Source organism: Astatotilapia calliptera, chromosome 22 (genome assembly GCF_900246225.1).
Source record: "Astatotilapia calliptera chromosome 22, fAstCal1.2, whole genome shotgun sequence".
Classification (NCBI taxonomy): domain Eukaryota; kingdom Metazoa; phylum Chordata; class Actinopteri; order Cichliformes; family Cichlidae; genus Astatotilapia; species Astatotilapia calliptera.
Window position 1 is genome coordinate 5,966,285 of NC_039322.1, and position 19,885 is coordinate 5,986,169.

Consider the following 19,885-nt stretch of genomic DNA (forward strand, 5'->3'; position numbering starts at 1 on the left):
CAATTTCACAAAGATCTTAAGAAATAAATACAACCCAAGAACTGTTAAACAGATATCTGTTATTAGAGTTTTTCTTTTTCTCTTTCACTCATCCTTATATTTAATCTTCTCTTTTTCAGCATTTTCTCAGCATAACCCCTGCTTCCTCCTTTTTTTCCTTGCCCTCCACCATCTTTTAGCACACTTGAAATTGTTCGTGACCCTTCAGTATAATTCCCAAAAGGCCTTCCTTTGTTTTTTAAAGTGTTCAATCATGTCCTCTCCCACACTCTCAGAGAATAATGTGGACCTTTAGGGTAAAAAGTGCTCGTCATTGGGCCGATACCCTCAAAGGTGCTGCTGTTGTACCCTTGACAGGGAGGCTTACGCTGTGTTTTGTGGCTTAGGACCAGTTTACATTACTCTAATGTAATGATGCAAAAATTGACCTTTTTGAAAAAAAATAATTTTCATTCAGCCTAGATATAGTGTAAAATCTTAGATTTTGACTGTTAAATCAATATTTGGCCTTTTTTTTTTAACTGAACATGGTCTCCTGATATTACATTTAGATATTACAACCTCATAAAGATCCACATATTTATCTGGAGCTCATGTAATTATCCCTGGAGGGAGGGAGGGGGGTTACTTCTGAAGACTGAACCTGTAGGGACAGGAGGGAAGTTGTGTATTTAGGATATGTCTATTACACAGAGGGGAAACAATATGGTTGCGGATGTCAGCTGTGTTTTTATGTGGTGTACTTTGATTATTTTCCCTGTTGTGCTTCCTGTCAGTTGCATGAACTTTGTGCTGAAGACAAAGCAGATTTAGTGCATTGATTCACTTTAACCTCAGAGTTGGAGCTCCTGCTTACTGCCATTATCAGCATACATCCTTTCCAGTTAAACCGATGCCATAGATGAGACGGTTATTATGAAAGTCCTGAGCACAAGAGGGAATATTAATTTAAAAAGTGAAAGACAGAAGTTAAGTGCAGGGGGTGAAAGCGTGTTTTTTTTCAAGAAGGCACCGAGTGATGCTGAGTAATGTCTGGTGCTCAGGTAAGCACTTCGGGTGGCGTTGTTCTTCCTGGACCAATTACTACTGCAGTCCCAGAAGTGGCCACAAACTGAAGGAACAGCAGAGGTAGTTAGGATGATACCTGCCATGAAACGTCCCGCTTCCACCTCCTGGGTCAATAAAGTTTACATTTAAAGAGCTAAATTAGAGCAACAACTTTATGCTGGTGGGGCATAAAGTTGTTTTGCTTAGCAGAGATTTTGTCTTGCCTGTGTCCAGGATACAAAACAAGATGAAATGAAAGTCTCATTATTTCTGTGATTAAATGCTTTTTTTCTTCAAGCATACAACAACTTATTCTCACGCATATTTGTTGGTGCTGAGTCACCCTGGTTTGCACGCTATTCTTTCAAATTCAAAAGCTTCATGGCAGCATTTCATTTAGTTGAACTTTCACAGTTACTCTGACCTGCATAATAGCAAAAAGCACAAAAGTTCAGCCACTCCAACACAGAGGAGGCGGCTGACCTCCTGTGCAGGAAGCACCGAGTGTTCGTATCCTTTTGCTGTAAATTGGCCAGCTGGAAGAAGACTTTTGAGATCGGATGGACGTGTAATACAAGTTTTGTGTGCTTAAAGTTTTCATAATGTAATAAAAAACTGTAAAAGTGCAGGTTTTACTTTATTATTTCTTTTCACACTAAATGTGACTAAAAGGTTGAAATTCCAGGATATAAAAATAGATGTTACAACACGTTTTAGGCTGTGAGTTGTGGGTTATTGGCCTGAACTCATGAGTTCCTTCCTTGGAAATGTGTTTTGTAATTAAATGTAATATCAAATTAATGATGCAATATAGTGCTCCACGGGTCTGACACAGAAAAGCATAGCGAGCAAGCAGTAATAATTTACGTTGTGAAAACATTAAAGAAATGCAACAAAACTAAAAAGAAGACAAAATAGTGGCATTAAAACTATTCTCATTTAAAGCAAAGCAAAAAAATGAATAAGCTAAATTAAAAAGCAGCATAAGAAAATAGAGGCAACGTCAGATGGAAACATATTAGCAAAAATTCCAGTCTACATGAACTCAGCTACATTAGAAACTTTCAGATGTGTGCATGTGTCATGTCTCTCATTCCCCTGCATGCTGGGACCGTGTTATCCCCACATTGATCGTCAGCTGTGGAGGCAACATACCAGTTGAAGTGTTTTTCATGCACCTGTCTGATGGATATCTGTGTGTGTTTCCTGCAGATATCAGGATGTCCAAAGCAGGGGAGGAAAAGCCTGGAGCTGACTATCCAGGGGACAGTTCAGGTACAGCACACATACTCGTGTTCAGTCACGGTGTGGACAGTTCAGTTATCTAATCTCTTTAAACAGGCTTGAACAGGAAAGCAGCAGGCTAAAATTTTCCAGTAAACGTGCAACACACAAACACACGAGCTCACATTCTTGCTAATCGGTCATTTAAATCTCGCTCTTTGTTTCAGACTCTGACAGAAACAGCCCCGATGAGCAGGTGGGTATTTTACTTTTCTCATTAAAGATACTGAGCACGTACTCGCTGATGATGCACTTGCACTGTGCTCAACTTTTTGGGGACGTGGACTACAACAATCCTGACGCAGATGTAACTGGTTTAGGCCTCATTCCATCTTTTTGTCTCCATATTGCTGCACCATGAGAGGCGAGAGTGATTTTCAGGGCAAACTGTGTTACGATCAAATCCAAAGAAACATTTTTTATTAGCATAAATCCACTTTTTATAGATGGAGTACAGTTTTATGATATATGTCAAACTGTTCTGAGGACCCCTTCTTCACAATGGGTTACTTAACCCTGGGTCGGGGGTGTCCCTGGATGCCAAAATTATAACTTCTCTTAAAATTCTGACCAGTCTCAGCGTTTTCTTTTCTGTCAGTCTTATTAACTTGTAATAAATGGTTTAATCTGCCTCACCCATGAAAGTGGTTCGCTGGAAATCTGTTGACAGAGATTACAGGATGTCATTTCTTCTGAATGTGTCATCACACTTCGGTTCTTTGATGTGCGATGCATATTTTCATTGTTTTGCTGCAGGCTCAGACAATGAAAACAAGCCCCTTCAGCCTCTCTCCTACACCAGTTGGCAACAAGGTGAGCCTGATCAGGCATGCTGTGTGTGTGCGTGTGTGCGTGCGTGCGTGTGTGGTCATTAAGTCACCATTTAAAACTCTTCTATACTGAAAATATTTCCTTATAACAAATAAATAGTTATAAATGCTGTAAAGTTTATTTTCAGTGCTTGTTTCTGTGTATTGAAAGTTACACAGTCTTAACAGGAGGAGCTTTGTGCATCTCTGGGATTATGTAATTTTGTATAAACACATATGTTTACACATGCATTTACACCACAATGGCACACGCCCACAAAAAAAAATCTAATATGCAAATCACGCTGCCGTTTCCACACCTACCACTCCAACGAAGAAAAATCCTGCAGAGACAAGCCAGTAGGGGAAACGAATATGAACAAGGTGGCAGTGAGTGATAGACAAAAACTCCTTGATGGATGGACAGTGACGAGACACGAGCACGTAATGGTAGCTAGAGGTCAGCAGGTTTTGGAATTTTTCTGACAACATAAATACGAGGAAAACTGACCCGGATTTTTGGACAGATGACTGACAAAAGATTCAGTCTGTGATTCAGGGGTAAGAAAGGCAGACGGGGAGGCTGGAGTTCACAGTCACAGACACAAGAAGAACTAAGAGAGGATCTCTGTCCTTTCTTTTTTACCATAATCTGGTTTATGTTCCTCAGATCTTTGCAATCTGAGAGACATAATCCAAGTCAGAGTGCGTCCCAAAATACTTAAGCTTTGGTCACTTTTTAAAAACCTTTTAGTCAAATATTTTCTGTGGCCGTGTGATACCAGAGGTACATACTTGCAAAACGTTTGACAGCAAGGAGTTGTCTTCTGAGGTACGCGTGTCATTTCAAATCCACTTCGTAGGAATGAGCTGATTCACCAGCCTTGCTAATGCGGAGATGCGCGCAGATTCCGTACAATCTGAAAAAGGAATTATGTGAACCATCGGAATTTTATAATTTCTGATTTCTCACCTGGAAATCATCACAAAAATCAGATTTTTCTTAATAGATAAGCATGGTGAGTGTGCTGCCGTGTGAGGTTGTGAAATAACTTGTGCCTGTGTTTTCTCTTTTAGGGAAAGATTGAAGATGGCGCTGAGATAACACACAGCACTGCACTTCCGGCACCGCCCTCTCAGCAACAGCAACAGGCTCAACACCACCACACACAGTTGATGCTTGCTGGAAGTCAGCTAGCAGGGGTGAGAAAACACACACACAAAGAGGAAATTACATTAATCAAAATTAGGGAAACTGCTGCTGGCCAACACATAGATGGGAACAGTTCATCGTTCATAAACATGCAGCACTTCCAGCTGGTGTTGTTGTAATCTGTAACCTGTGTACTTGCAGGTTTTAGTCTCAAAGCCATCATCTAAATGAAAATTTATCATTACCTCTGATCCACACTACACAGTTTGTGTGCTTCTGGATTTTCCAAGTAGTGCATGAAAGATTAGCTTAGCTAAATTCAAATGTTTAAAATCAGAAGTTGGAATTTGATCAGAAAAGAAAACATCTGCCGAGTCGCAAAAACTAGTGAACAACAAAAGCAGACAAATCTAACTTTTATATTTTTTCAAACCACTGCTTTTAGATGAGAAAGTAGCAAATAAATGGGTAAAACATGCAGGTAAATGTAGTAACTGTAACACGAATCAGCCTCAGTACTGGTATGTGATAGATAAGAAAGTTTAAATAGAATATAAAAATGATACATAAATAAGGGAATCATCTCAAGAAAATAGGTCATCTAGGTTTTACCAATTCAGAGTTTACTAAATTGACCTGATCACATGGAAATACACATACTGGAACCCATTTGACACGCCACTATGTCTATGTTTGAGAAAATGGGCTGCTTTAGATGCCATACACTCACGTGTAGTCTCTTCAATAATAAAACTTGTCAGGATTGTTTTCCACACTCCTCGCCTGGCTCTGCCCTCTCTAGTGTTTCCATAAAAACACACATTTGTGAGCTGCTCTCTGCTTGCATTACTCCAAATGTGATGCACTGCTGAAAAACAAAGAGTGCAATCAACGATTCAGCATTAGGTAACTTCAATAAGGCCTTCCTGACAAACCAGAAGCTCTTGCACTACCTGTAGTGTTTTTGTGTTTTTGCATTTCAGCTAAATGTACTTTGAAGCTAAGTGGGTTCCTTTTCTTTGCTTGTCTTGCTCTGGCATGCTTTTACTGTCCGCTAACAGATTCACCTACACCTGTGTTCCTGGAATGATAGCTGATACTCTTTGTTCTCTCTCCAACTTTTGCCGTCCTGCATAATTTTTTTATTTCTCCAATTCCATTTCCCTCTCACTGTGCACGCTTACATCTTCTTCTCATTTCCCATCACTGTCCTCGTTCCTCTCCCTCCTCCAACTGTTGCTCTCTCCCAGCTTGCTGCGCTTCTCCCGGCCCAGCAGCAGCTGCTCCTCCAACAGGCTCAGGCTCAGCTCTTGGCGGCAGCCGTTCAGCAGTCGAACGCCGCCCATGCCGCTCACGCTGCCCACGCCGCCGCGCAGCAGCAAGCCAACCAGCAGCAGCAACAAAACCAATCGCAATCCCAACAACAGCAGCAGCAAACCAAACAGGAGCAAACAGTCCAAGCTCCGCCTCCACCGCCACAGCTGGCCCTGTCGCAGCCAATCCAGCTCACAGCACAGGTACCGTCCGCTTAAAAGAGTGTTTTATTGATTTTATTGATTCTCTTAATAATAAGTCTAATTAATAAACCGACTCATCTTTACCCGACTTTATTACTGCTCTGTATTGAAATGCGTTTGTGTTGCATCGCAGGACATCCAGCAGCTGTTGCAGCTCCAGCAGCTGGTTTTAATGCCAGGTCACCCTCTCCAGTCTCCTGCCCAGTTCCTCCTGTCACAGCCAGCACCTGCACAGCAGTCACAGCAGGGTGAGGAAAACCCTGAAACCTCCTTTCTGTACAAATATTACATGGAATTCATCTGAGAATCAAAAAATTACCCCTCACTGTCTCAGTGGGATTAAAGTGGTGAAGTTGGTTAGGAAATGTGTCATATTTCCTAATAACAGCAAAGATTTCTGTGAATCAGCCGTGCTGCTTTCACCTTTCGATGAGTTCATCCACCCATGAACTCGTTAATCCAAACTTTGGCTGGAAAGTTGGCATATTTGTTTTGTAAAGTGTTTGATTTATTTTTACAGGTTTGCTCTCGACACCAAATCTGATCCAGCTACCTCAACAAAGCCCAGGGGGACTGCTGACATCACCACCTCGCCTGGGACTCCAAGCACAGGTAGTAAATCTTTGTGTGTGTGCGTGTGAGAGAGAGAGAGAGTCGAAACATGCAAATGAGCTTACAGAACATTTTGTTTTCTTTTAATTTAAATGAGAATCTTTGAACCACAGAGTTTCTGTCAGACTGACATTCACCATTATCAGGATTTATCTGCGTCAGAAGTACCTGCAGGATGCTAAACACACCTTAATGTCATTGTGCTCGAAAGCAGCACAAGTTTGCATGAAGAACTAATAGATCATCTGTGATGCAACTGTCCTGCCAGCTGAAAAATGTCAAGGAAGACTGCATTTGCATAGCATCTTCTTTTCAAAATAGATGCAATTTCTGGTCCAATGAGGTATCTGGTATCGTCACCCCTTATCCTCTATAACGTGATGCATGAATGCAACCTCACACATCCAAAGGCTGTTACAGATTTTTGATTAAGTTGTGATGAAGCCGTGTCAGACACAACAGATGTGAATGTAAATGAGCTGCGTAGCAGCAGATATCGTGCATGATGTCTCATCAATTAGCTAACACTCCCGCAGCCTGCAGGGCCAAAGCTTTGACAGGCAGTATGTAGCTTCTCTTGGTGCTAAGCCAAGCACAGACGCTGTTTCAAAATTCTAAATAATGTTTTTTTTCCTCTCTCCTTTTTAGAGTAAAAGGTCTCGTTATAGCAACCAGGGCGTGTTTTATTTTTCTGAGCATGTTTTCTAGCCGATGACCTTATTTAATTTTTTTTTCAATTCGTAGAAAATGAATGTGCATGTTTCTCAGGAAAAAGTGTGTGAGCTTTTTTTTTACCAGCACATAAAGAATGTTTGAATGAATCATGCATATACTCTTTGTCTCACTTCTGCTGACATCACAGAGAGAGAAGAGCAGCGATGCTGGAAGCAGCAGCAGTGGAGGCTCTTTAGTTGCCACTGGGAGCAGCGGTGTTGGTGTTGTGACATCTGTAGGAGTTACCTCTGCATCCAGCAGCGCCATGGCTTCTTCCTTAGCCTCCGGCTTGAGTTCTGGAGGTCATGGGGGTCATGGGGGTCACATGGGAGAAGAACCCAGCGATCTAGAGGAGCTGGAGCAGTTTGCTCGCACCTTCAAGCAGCGCCGCATAAAGCTGGGATTCACCCAGGTAAGAAGAAGGAAGGCATGTTTGCATGATAAAGTCTGCATGTATTTGCACAGTGACACAAATTTTCTGTCTCCATCAGGGCGATGTTGGTGTGGCTATGGGAAAACTGTACGGCAACGATTTCAGCCAGACCACCATCTCCCGCTTTGAAGCTCTCAACCTGAGCTTTAAGAACATGTGCAAGCTGAAGCCTCTCCTCGAGAAGTGGCTGAGTGACGCAGGTACTAAGAAATATTTTGTTGCTGGTGTACAATCAGCACACTCATCTTTGTTTGCTGGAACATGTGAGAGTCAGAGATATTTTAAAAATAACTTTAATTTGAAAATAAGCTCAGGATGTTTCATTTTGATGGAAATAGCCTTAAATCAAGACTTCTTTAAAAATGTTACCTATAGTTTTCCATCAGTGATAAAGTGTTAAAATATAGTGTTTCACATATTTTAAGGATTTTAATTTAATTTGACATTCTGATCATTCTTTACGTCACCAAAAACACTTCCCTCATTTATGCCTTCTTTCTCTGTTTCTGTCACAGAAACAATGGCGGTAGACAGCATGCTGCCCAGCCCTTCTTCTATCTCCTCCCCCATGTTGGGCATCGAGGGTCTACCTGGCCGGCGCAGGAAGAAACGCACCAGCATCGAGACCAATGTGCGAATAATCCTAGAGCGCAACTTCAGCACGGTAGGAGATTAAGTTATTAGCAAAATTGAGCCTGAATTTCTAATGGGTATGATTTTTACACCTGAATATAAAATAATGCAGGTTTCCACTTTTGTTTTTATAGAAATAAATAACACCTTTCATGGAATTTCCAGTGCTGTTATTAGACAATAAGATTCATGAATGTGGCCGTTTTTAACCCTAAATACTCTTAATTCTTGCTTTACAAAGATTTTAAAATGCAGCAAGTAGGAAAATATTTAAATATAGCCCAATATATGGCGACCACTTTGTAGGGATACGTTATAAATTTGGAGCTTGATGTTAAAAGACCTTTTAAAGAGTCTTTTAAAGAGCTAAGGAGCCTCTATATTTAATAAGAAGAAAAAACATTTTCTTTGAATTAAACACTTGCAGTTTCATTAAAAAGCAGAAACATGAACTTGCTAAACACCCGCCCAGCACAGAACACAAAAAGTACAATGACAAAGGCCGTCATATCAGAGCTGTAGATCTTGTACAAACCTGCAGCAGATTCTTGGAAACTGCCGTAGATCGACTGCACACCGTAGATCAGAGCTACATCCAGCCCATTTTGATCTTATGTGGGCCAGACCAGTGGAACTGCCCTTTCTGCCAGTTTAGTCTAACTACACATTTAGTCCCTAAGAAATTGCTATTTCAACAGAAATCAGTGCAACTCTTCAAGTTAGGCTTAGGGAAAGCTGCAAAAGTTATGAACTTATGAAAATAAATTAAAAGTCTAAAACCTCTGTTCTACTTTACATTTTCCAAAGTCATATGGTGGGCCTAATTGAAGGATTTGCTGGGCAAATCCTGGTCCCTGGGCCTTATGTTTGACACCTCCTGCCTTAGATTAGCACACCATAAATAGTTAATACAAACATATTGTTATATTAATGCAGTGGCTTTAAAAAAAAAGCTCTTCTACATGTGATAAACCAGCATCCTATTTTGGATAGCCTCCCTTTATTAATTAGCCTTCTTCTGACTGCATGCAGTGTTTTCAGTACTTCCTCATCGCTTTGATCTCTTCCTCCTCAGAACCAGAAGCCTACCTCTGAGGAGATCCTGCTGATGGCGGAGCAGCTCAACATGGAAAAGGAGGTGATTCGCGTTTGGTTCTGCAACCGCCGGCAGAAAGAGAAACGCATCAACCCCTCTAGCAGCACCACCCCTCCACTGCCCAGCCAGACCTCGCCTGTTGTGACGCACAAAGCCCCCTGCTACAGCCCGCACATGGTACAGTCCGCCCTCTATGCGGGAACAGATGTTTCGCAGTAGGATGGAAGAACTTCCTAATTTCTCTTTTCCTGTATCTGCAGATATCGAGTCAGGGTCTGTCCCAGGTCACCACCAGCCTCAGCACAACAGGTGAGCTGTAATAACTGTTTGTGCCTGCGTAGACGCTCGTCAATAAATTATTAAAGGTTAGAGCGCTGCTTCTCAATTATGTTTTTGAACCCAAAGGTCGGTCTGGTCCTGACATTATTTAACAGTTGATATTTCAGTATTGTTGAGTGTTTCGCTGATTTGATGAAACATGGAAGAATCATCACTGAGACAAAAAAAATCATTAAGACTGGAAACAGAAACAGGGATGTTTTGTTGACAGCAGCACAGAAGCGCTGGTCTTATGTTGAGTTGTTTACCTCCGTGAGTCATGATTCGTCCGTGAGCTGTCCAGGCTTCACAGATATGACAGATGACCTGACAGGTAGCAAACACAGCTGGAAATTTATTGGCCCGTTGAGTCGAGGCTAGTACCGGCCAACCAGAAAGTGAAGTTGAATGGTGAGAAGAAGACCTTTGAATAGTTCAGGACCCTGGCTGTTGATGAAGAACTGTGTCACCAAAGTGTTTATTTAGTAATAACACTGTAATTCTTCTGTGCACTGCTGTGCGACATCCGTATCACTCTTCTTCTCTCCCTCTCAGGCACCAGTTCGTCACCTTCAGCGTCCTGCCCCATGACTCCGGTCAGCTCAGTTGCCATTTCTTCTTCTGTGACTCCGCCTCCTCATAGCACAGCCAGCCCAGCTCCTCCCAGCCTCGGGACCTCTGGGCTCAACGCTGGGTGAGTGTCAATAACAATTTGAGAAATTTAATTACTAATTGGTTTTTCCTCCTGTTTACTATCACATTATTATCTCCAAATTCTGGTCCCTTGTAATCCTATTAAATAAATTTCAGTGTAATATTACTCAGCTAGAACCATTTTTGATACATGATATTATTTTGGTATTGTTTCAGGAATTAGTCGGATCCCTAGATGGAAGAAAAGCTAGCTCTTCTTCATTTGCTCTCCTGGAGTGAATGAAAGCATGAATATAAAATTGATGCAAAACTTTTTGAAGGTTTCTTATTGTTGGTTAGTTTTAAACAAAACCTCTGAACTCTGCAAAAACTACCTTTTCAAATTGACTTGACCATGATCTCTAACCTGACATCACGTCATACATAAGTGAGCAGATGTTTCTTGAGCATTTATGATGCAAGCTTTGCTCAAAATCCCATGTGGCTGTGTTTCAAAAAAGTCAAATACTAAACCAAAGCCTCCAAGCTCTCCATGTGCACCTCTGGACCTCCTTCACCGTCAGTGCTGCTTTCAGATTCCTATAGAAGTTCCAGTCTACTTCAGTAATTTCTCTAGTGACCTCAAAATTGTCCAAATTGGACAAACTGGAAGTATTTTAAACAGCAGCTTTGAATGGAAGATGTCCCGACCCAAAAGAGCATAAAAAGAGTGGTTGGTGACCTGAACTACATCACATGAAAGTGCAGGATTTTTAATGCCATATGGGTGCATGTTTCACTCTCCACCCACCCTGCTGACTGTATTTGGCTCCCTGTGATTTAGTTCTCGTCCCCCAAGTGAAATTAAAGTCAAAATTTTGACAGTTTGGAGCAGGATCTAGCATCTCCCTGCATCTCAGAAGCATAGCCACAAATGCATCAGAGCTCTTTCTTTCCAAGCTGCCTCGACTACCGTGATGTGGATGACTGAGAACCTACACAGACAAATGCTCTCTTGATGTTATTTAACCTGAAAAATGTTTCTGTACATCAATGAATGTCTGGATGTGTGTGTGAATTTGCTGTCCATCCACATTTCAGGAACACAATGATGGGAGTAAGCACAGGGATGAACCAGGCCCTCATTGGCAACAATCCCCTGGCTACCATGCAAGGTTTGTGTCACTGAGTGCATGAGTGTGTGTTGTTAGACTGTCCCCTCTGGCCCAGCGAGTCTTCATGAGTCTCCATTTCTAAAGACCAGTTCCCATTTCATCCTCCATCCATTCTGCCCAAAATGAATTTCCTTGCAAAGCCTCAGTATGACAGTAGCCAAGAGCAAGCCCGGCGCGCACTACTCCTCCTTTCTCAAACTTTTTGAATCGCTCAGTATGGTGAAAGATTCAATTTGATTCTCATACAATAGCCCACTATTATCACAAAGTGACAAGAGCCCCTTATGGCAAAGCTTAGGAGGCCAAGTCAGCTTACAGTAAACAGTTGAACAGGCACAATCCCCACCCTCTCAATATCAAAGCCTGTTGGCTAAATAACTAGTTTCACTCAAAATTCTCCTCTTTGAAAGAGACGATCTGCTGCCAAATCAATTAAGCATCACAAATAAGCTCAGCTTTGAATCCGTCACGTGCTCCATCTCCCTATAGCGCCGATTCAGGCCTTCCCTTTTTTCTCGCGCTCTGTTCAGCGTCATTCAGAGTCGGCGTCCTCCGGGCCATGTGCTGATGAGAAGGATACAGTCTGTTATGGAAACTGCAGCTCTGGCACTGTTGGCTCTGATAGAGTTTTAGGCTGAAGGAAAGAAGAGAGAAGAGCCTGAGTTTTAAAAAAAAAAAGAAAAGAAAGAAAAAAGGATGGGATGAAATGAAGTGTTGACACGAAAGGATTTCAGTTTGCTTCCCTTTGGGGCCACACATGCTGTAAATGTTTACTCTCATGTAATGGATAAAAGTGTGTATTATTACACTGGAATTCAAACGCTGGCAGGTGTATCACTGTGTTACGGCAGGGTTCAGACAGATTGACAGGTTATCCTGACAAGCTTGCAGCAGTAACCTCGCAGAAAAGACGGCTACTGTAACAGTACTGGGATTTTATCTCATTGAAAAGTAATAAAAAGCTATGAAATATAGTGCTGTGGAAAAGCATTAACCCTCCTAACAGACAGTAACAAAGTACAACTACTTTGTTACTTTGTACTTACGTAGAATTTTCAGGTATCTGTACTTGGCAACTTTTTACTTTTACTCCCTACATTTTTAAACAAATATCTGTACTTTTTACTTACATTTTCAAAACGGGCTCGTTGCTTTTGGTTTAAGGAATTTGAGGAGAGTTATTATTTCACATCACTGCATGAAATCATGTGTGCCTTCAGACATCAAACTGATATCAGCCTAAAACGTAACACACGAGAGGCAGTCCTGGCTATTTTTCAACACTAGTATCTGTACTTCTACTTAAGTACAGAATGTCTGCGCTATTACTGATTTCCTTTCTTCTTCTTTTTTGACTTGTTAATGTTACATGTTTCAGATTATCAAACAGATTTTCAATATTAGACAAAGATAACCTGAGTAAATGGAAAATTAAGGGAAATACATTATTAAGGTAAAAACAAAGCTATCCGAACCTACCTGACTCTGTGGAGGGGAAATTAATTGCTCCCCTTCATTCAGTCGTGAACTTGCGGTTTACGTGCATTTTTTTGGAAGGCTGAGTTAAGTTTCACTGGCCACACCCTGACCTGATCACTGCCAGCCTGGTTGAATCAATAAATCTTTAAAATAGAACCTGTCTGACAAAGCGAAGTAGGCCAAAAGATTTCAAAAAGCAACACATCATGCCACGATGTGAAGAAACTAGAGATGGCACGATACCACTTTTTTATGTCCGATACCGATACCGATATCATAAATTTGGATATCTGCCGATACTGATATGAATCCGATATAGTGTTTTTTAATCAACAAAACTGTTTTTTAAAAAATATCTTGCTGCATTTTGTAGTTCATACTCAAGTTTAAAACAACAACTACACTAAAGCTATTCTGTTATACCTATATGCAAAAAAAAAATATTTATAGTTCAGCAATACTGATCAATCTAATAAACTTAGACCTACACCATCCTCCCTATTCTGGTATTTTAAAGAGTACTTAGCATAAATATTAAGCAACCTAACTAATAGGGTTCCAACTCCCAGCAACAACAAAAATAAATAAATAAAAAATAGGGAACCACCCCTCACGCTCCACCTCATGATGCTTAATCGACGTAATCAACCTTAATTTGATGCAGTGTGAAAAAAAAATGCACAGAAATCAATTATTTTTCAAGAAATATTAAATAGATTCAACATCTTTCTTCAACAAAATTGCAGACTGCACAGATGGTACCTTCCCAAAGGAAAAAGTACTATAGCTTACTAGGGTATATATATTAGACTTAATAGTCACTATATACAGTAATTGACTTCTATTCATTTTACATCAAATTAAAACTTTCGGTGTAAGATTCGGATAATTATTTATTAAAAGCTAGACATTTTAAATGAGAATAAGAAAGAAAAGTATGTCTTTGTGCCCCCTTTTCCCTGTTAATGCCCTATCGGCCCCCCTGGCTAAACTTTGCTAGATCCGCCCCTGCACAGTTACCAGCGTCAGCTACATAGAAAAAGATCCTCGAGTAGAAAGTAATATTAAATAAATTCTAACAACAGCTGATCAAGCTTAAACGTGCTGCTGTTGTTCAGCCGCTGGTTTCCTCTTTCTGGTGCAAAGTGGGCCAAAAACAAACCAGAGAGATGGACTCGCGACAGAAAAGCCGATCAGCTGATCATTAAGCAGTTTCATGATTGAAGTAGCAGCAAGAAGAGGCAGTCGCTCCATATATCGCTTGTTAAGCTTAACGCAGGAATGCTTTACAAACATTCAGAGATGGACTTACACACTTGCTTTACTTCTCTCGGGGATAACTTTGTCGGAGATGAAATGCCGGGTTGCTAGCGAAGCTCCAAATGCTATCCAGACCACCGACAGGTCCCGCATGCCACAGCCGCTCTATCACGTGATGCATACTGCTCCGACGTGCTAACGTTCTGAGGTGAGTTACGGCGTGTTGCAAGTTTTGTGAGGTGCTTTCGTGATATTTAATGGATCGGATTACATTTTTTATTTTTCTCCGATATCCGATCCAGTAATTTAGGTCAGTATCGGACCGATACCGATACGTAATATCGGATCGGTCCATCTCTAGAAGAAACATCTGAAAAACAAACTCATTAAAGTTTATCACTCTGGAAAGAGTTTCAAAACCATTTCTAAAGGCTGTGCGACTCCAACGAACCACAGTGAGTGCCGTTATTCAAAAATTAATATGAGAAAACTTACAACAGTCGTTAAATGTTCCAGAGAGTACAACATCACTTCAAGAGCGCATCAACGACTCATTCAGGAGGTCACAAAAAACCCAGAACAACATCTATAGAGCTGCATGCCTCAGTAGGCTTAGATAAGGTCAGAGTTCATGATTCAATAATAAGGAAGAGACTGGGAAAAATAGAGCAAACCACTGCTGATCCAAAAGAACACAGAACGTCGTCTCACGTTTACCAAAAAACATCTTGGATGATCCACGATACTTTTGGGAAAATATTCTGTGGACTGACAAGAAAAAAGTTGAACTTTTTGTAGGTTTGAGTCCCGTTACAGCGTAAAACTAACTGCATTTCATAAAGAGATCATACCAATAGTCAAACGTGGAGGTGGCAGCGTGATGGTGTTGGACTACTTTGCTGCTTCAGGGCGACTTGCTGTAACTGATGAAAGCAGGAATTCTGCTCTTTACCAGAAAATCTTGAAGAAGCTCGGTTTAAGAACCGAAGCACGCCAACAGGTCCATCTGAGTGGCTCAAAAAGAATGCGATTTTGGACCTCAAAGGCATTTTTATATTTTCTTGGCTTATGTTTGTCAAATATCAACATTTATTTGATGATCTCAGACATAATAAATCACAAAGGGGGGAAATATTTTTCAGAGCACTGTATTTAACATAAACCTTTTGAGCCTGTTCATTTTTTTTCTATTAAAAGTCTGCAAACTACTGCTTTTGCAGATTGTAACAGACGCGGGTTTGACAGGGTGAGACAGAAAAGGTTCATTCTCACATCCACTGTGTGTGAATATCACAATCAGATTTCATCCTTTGCTGTCGATCATTGTCTCTGTGCATTTTAAGGTTGAGTGTCATCATGAAGAGTCTTGGCTTTAGCGCAGGGGTGTCAAACACGTTCTGAGCGATCACTGATGATCTACAAACAACCTCCGATGTTTTAAAGCACTATTCTCTCCACGTTTCCTCACTAAAGACTAAATGATTTAACCATCTTATGTGGATTTTATACTTTCCACATTAGTGGGTATACAAAGGTCCACTTCAGTCTGAGTAATCTAAATGTCATCATCAAAGGATAAATGTGCATCTGCTAATTTTTTGGGACCATGTGGACTCTTCTCTGAGGCACTAAACCACAAATCACCAACTACCCATGTGTCCTTCAGATGAACTTAGAGCAACTAAGTATGCCCAACTTGCCGTGCTTTGATGTGATGTTGTGTGAGTAGTTTCTTTGTTAGCAGGAGGGCTGTAAAACCTACAGTGATTCACACAAAATACAGTGAGCCATCTTTTTATGCTTGTGGAACTAGTCCATTGGGCCACACTGGGCTCAGTTGGTGGGTTGTTTCTGACCCGTGGGCCATATGTTTGACACTCCTGCTTTAGCCTTATATTTTTTATCTGTTATTATGATTTAAGTGGGAAAATCTTTCACATTTATTCAGGCTTTCTTTAATCATCTTCACTTTCAGCAACCTATTTTTAAATGTTTGTCTGTAACTAATGTCTCTGATCTGTTCACTGACTTCTTTTTAATTCTCTCTTTGTTTATTTCCATTCTCCATCATTATTTCACCCTGGAAACTGTCTCTCTTTTTTCCTCTCCTCTCCCTTCTTCGTCTTCACTGCCATCACATCTGCATTTATTCCCCTGTCCTCTATGTTCTTCTTCTTTTGTTCTTCTGATCGCTTTGCAACTTTGTTCTGAAACCTTTGTTTTCCTTTTCTGTCAATTTTGACTTTTTCATTCACTTTTTTTTTTTGCAACATTTTTTAATCTTCCCCTCACCCTCATTTCTTGAGCCTAATCCTGTCTCTTTTTCATCTCCTGTCTTTTTCTTCATCCTCCTGTCCTCTTTTCTCCTCTATCCACCTTCTCCTTCCCCTCTTCCATGCTTTGCAGCTCTGGCAGCCAGCGGTGGGCAGCTACCCATTTCCAGCCTTGAAGGTGGAGCAGGTCACATGCTTCTCGGTGGACCTGGGGGTGCCTCTGTCCCCTCTTCCCTCCGCCCTTCTCTCTTCCTCAACCGACCCACTCTCCTCCCCATGGTGACCGGCTCTATGGCAACAACATCCACAACTGTCATGGGACTGGTCAGCAGCAGTGGTGGCGTGTGCGGCCCAAGGCCCTGCTTTTCCCAGTCTCCTTCCGCTGGCACCAGCAACCTCATGAGCCCAACTTCGTGCCCAGAAGAGTCTGCGTCTCCTTGTTCAAGTCCCGCCTCTTTCTGTTCATTCAGCGAAGCCTCACCGCCACCACTGGGAGGGACCATGGCCGACTGATCCCCGACTGACAGCCAAAGTATCCTATTAGAGGAGGACGAGGAGGAGAAGGAGGACGATTAAAGGAGCTTTAAAAATCTAAATTTACAACCTCGCCTTTGAACCAAAGCCATCTCTCTGTCCAATCCATCTCTGGTTTTGTCTGTCTCTCTCTTTTCGTATCTCCCTGCTGACGTCTTTTGAAGCCAAAAATATACACAGATGGATGCGGGGAGGAAGCAAAGAGAGAGGTAGGATGGAAAGGATAGAGAGAACTGCAGAACGAAGGAGGGGAATTCGAAACCAAATATTGATCTACAGCTGGAGAGGTGGCACTGAGGTGTGTTTTTGCTTGGCATCGAGAAGTGAACACCACGCTTTTTAACAGCTGGAGAAAAAAAACTCAGTGAGGGCAGGGATGAAAACTGAAACTGTGTGTGGAAAAAAAAAAGGGAGGCAAAGAAAAGACTTGTTTAACAAGCCCGGAAGGTCGTGTGGTTGCAACCAAATTTAAAAAAAAAAAAAAAAAAAAAAGCAAGAAAGGAAATATGCTAGAAGAGAAACACACAAAGATGTAACCAAAATCTCTGAATACCAAAAACTGAAAACCAAAAAAAGACAAAAAAACAACAACAAACGGAGCGAAAAGCTTTAGTTCAAAAAGACTTTCTGATCTGTCCAGGATCAGTTTACTACTTCATTCTACGTCAAACATTTCCCATTTCACTCAGGATTTCTGTTTTTCCTTTTTTTTTCCATCTTCAGCTGAAGATTTACAAAACATCTATTTTTCTATTATTTTGTATTCATCGCTCTTTTTTTATCTAACTCAAACAGTTTCACCCTTTACAGTTGAACCCACATGCAGGATGTCTACCTACCTCTCTCTTTACAGCTTTACAGTGGTCAACCTACCTTACATTTTAACAGACTGTTTCAATGAGCCTGGAGCAGCAGATGGGTGGGGTTTATTACGATAATAATTACTTTAGTTTCCAGTAAGAAGCCAATCTGTATTCGCTGTAGTACAAAAATAACTTTCTGGTATTCATTAAAGCCTTCTTCGTAGCAAAAGCCACCCTTCTGGCAAAAGTTGGAAACTCCACTGAAGTTAAAGGAAAATACTGGTCAAAATTTTAAGGGTTATTTAGCTGTTAAATGTCAATTTGTTAGATCCACAGTTAGATTTGGGGGATTATTTGTATCTCAGATTACCCTCAGAGACAGATTTTAATGGGTTACTGCCATCATCATTATCATCATCATCGTTATTATCTTTAATTTTTGTTCAAACCAAAGTATACCCTGAATAGGATTCATGCTGCCTGCGGAGTGGATATACACAAGGCAGATATGTGGTTTATTTATTTTTATATTATTTATTATTTGCTGTCTTTAATTTAATGTTACCCTTTATACACGCTCACCATCATCATCACCATCACGTCACCTTTCAGACTGCTCATCTACCACCAGTCACTCACTCTTGGATACCAAAGCATCGCCTCTGGCAGCGTTGTCTCTGGATTCGCCCGGGAGACGAGTGTCCAGACAAAACCTCAGCAGTGTCAAAGGGAAAACACACACACACATATACACAAACACACATATTACAGTACACTACAAGCATAAGAAAGACCAAACCAAAAAAAAAAGAACAAAAGAAAGAGGTGAAGCACCGGCATTCCCCTTACTGCCCCCAAACCCCTGCCCTCCAACCCTCCCTCCCATCCGCCCCTCTCCTTTGTCTCCAAAGATCAGATCAAAGGGCCAAAAGAAACAAGGAGGAGAAGAGAAAGAGGAGAAGCGGAGGAGCCAAAGGTATGAGGAGCTGCAGGGGGAAAGTGAGGAGGAGAAGAAGAAGTAGGAGGAAGAGGAGCAGGAGGAGATACGCTTGAAGCAGCGGACCAAAAAACCAAAAAGTAACCCAAAACCAAAAGCTACTGCTACTACTGCTACTAGTTATGTGTGAGTGACTGAAGCGTAACGAAACCAAATACAAACAAAGAGGGGGAGGACGGGGGAGAGAAGGGGTGAGTAAGGCCCTGTCTGTCTGTTCGTCTTTAACTGTGATTGCCGTTCTTGTATATCAGACAGAAATCGTTCCCTGCCTCCCTCTGCCGGCCACCTCGCTTTGTTCTCACTTTCTTTTTCCTGGATGGATAAAATATGGATTAACCTCAACAAACTGACTTTGAGAATATATATATTTTTGTTTCTGCTTTCCATAGTGTGTCTGTTACCGATGTATGGATTCGTCTCATTGCTTTCTTCTTATTATGCGGTGGGTAAGGAGGGAGGGAGGGGCTGGGTGTGGGGCTGGGTGGGCGGGGGTGACAGGTTGGTTTGGCAACGTGTTGCCTGTTTTCACGTCTTCTTGTCTCTTCGGTTGTGGTCCGGGTTTTTCTTTGACATTTGGAGATAACTGTGAAAATGTAGCTTCCGGGATTTCCTTTCTTTCTTTTTTCTTTTTAAGTTGATTCAGAATGTTGTGAAAAAGCCAAAACTGAAAACCAAAAGCAAAACTTTTTAGAAATACAACCATACCAAATAGAACAACCAAACCAATGCACAAGTCGTATGATTGGATTAGCTGAAGTGTGTGTGAGAGTGTCTGTGTGTGTGTAAGCATGTGTAGGTAAAGATGATTCTCTTACATACAAACCAAACCATAAAACACACAAAAACACATGATGGACAAAATAATATCAGTCAGTGAAGAGCAAAGCTCCGGTCAGTTTGAACCTGGACCTGTTTCTGCAGTTTTCCAATCACATTCGTCGGCTTCCTGCAAAAGATTTAGATCACATCTCATAAAAACTTTGCCCGTTCATCCCCCCCATAAAGGAATGCACAAATTTAGCATTTTTGGGTTCAATTATGATCAAATAAATCACAGCAAGTTCCCACAGTTTCTCACACATGTTGAAAAATGCAGGAATGCTTATGGTGACTCA

The 19,885-nt window shown here is 41.3% G+C and overlaps 1 protein-coding gene across 2 annotated transcripts in view; it reads left to right on the plus strand.

Moving 5' to 3' along the window:
- The window catches only part of LOC113014734 (POU domain, class 2, transcription factor 2-like), an 81,461-nt gene extending 63,999 nt beyond the window's left edge, over positions 1-17,462 (plus strand). For both annotated transcript variants that reach the window (XM_026156448.1, XM_026156447.1), the window contains exons 2-16: positions 2,260-2,322; positions 2,499-2,527; positions 3,088-3,144; positions 4,218-4,343; positions 5,544-5,810; positions 5,944-6,058; positions 6,331-6,422; positions 7,285-7,548; positions 7,628-7,769; positions 8,085-8,233; positions 9,278-9,475; positions 9,559-9,607; positions 10,172-10,310; positions 11,351-11,424; positions 16,570-17,462. In XM_026156448.1, coding sequence (XP_026012233.1) covers positions 2,268-2,322; positions 2,499-2,527; positions 3,088-3,144; positions 4,218-4,343; positions 5,544-5,810; positions 5,944-6,058; positions 6,331-6,422; positions 7,285-7,548; positions 7,628-7,769; positions 8,085-8,233; positions 9,278-9,475; positions 9,559-9,607; positions 10,172-10,310; positions 11,351-11,424; positions 16,570-16,949 — 2,136 coding nt within the window. In that variant the 5' untranslated portion in view covers positions 2,260-2,267 and the 3' untranslated portion in view covers positions 16,950-17,462. The remainder of the gene's footprint in view (positions 1-2,259; positions 2,323-2,498; positions 2,528-3,087; positions 3,145-4,217; positions 4,344-5,543; positions 5,811-5,943; positions 6,059-6,330; positions 6,423-7,284; positions 7,549-7,627; positions 7,770-8,084; positions 8,234-9,277; positions 9,476-9,558; positions 9,608-10,171; positions 10,311-11,350; positions 11,425-16,569) is intronic.
- Positions 17,463-19,885: the final 2,423 nt, after the last annotated feature.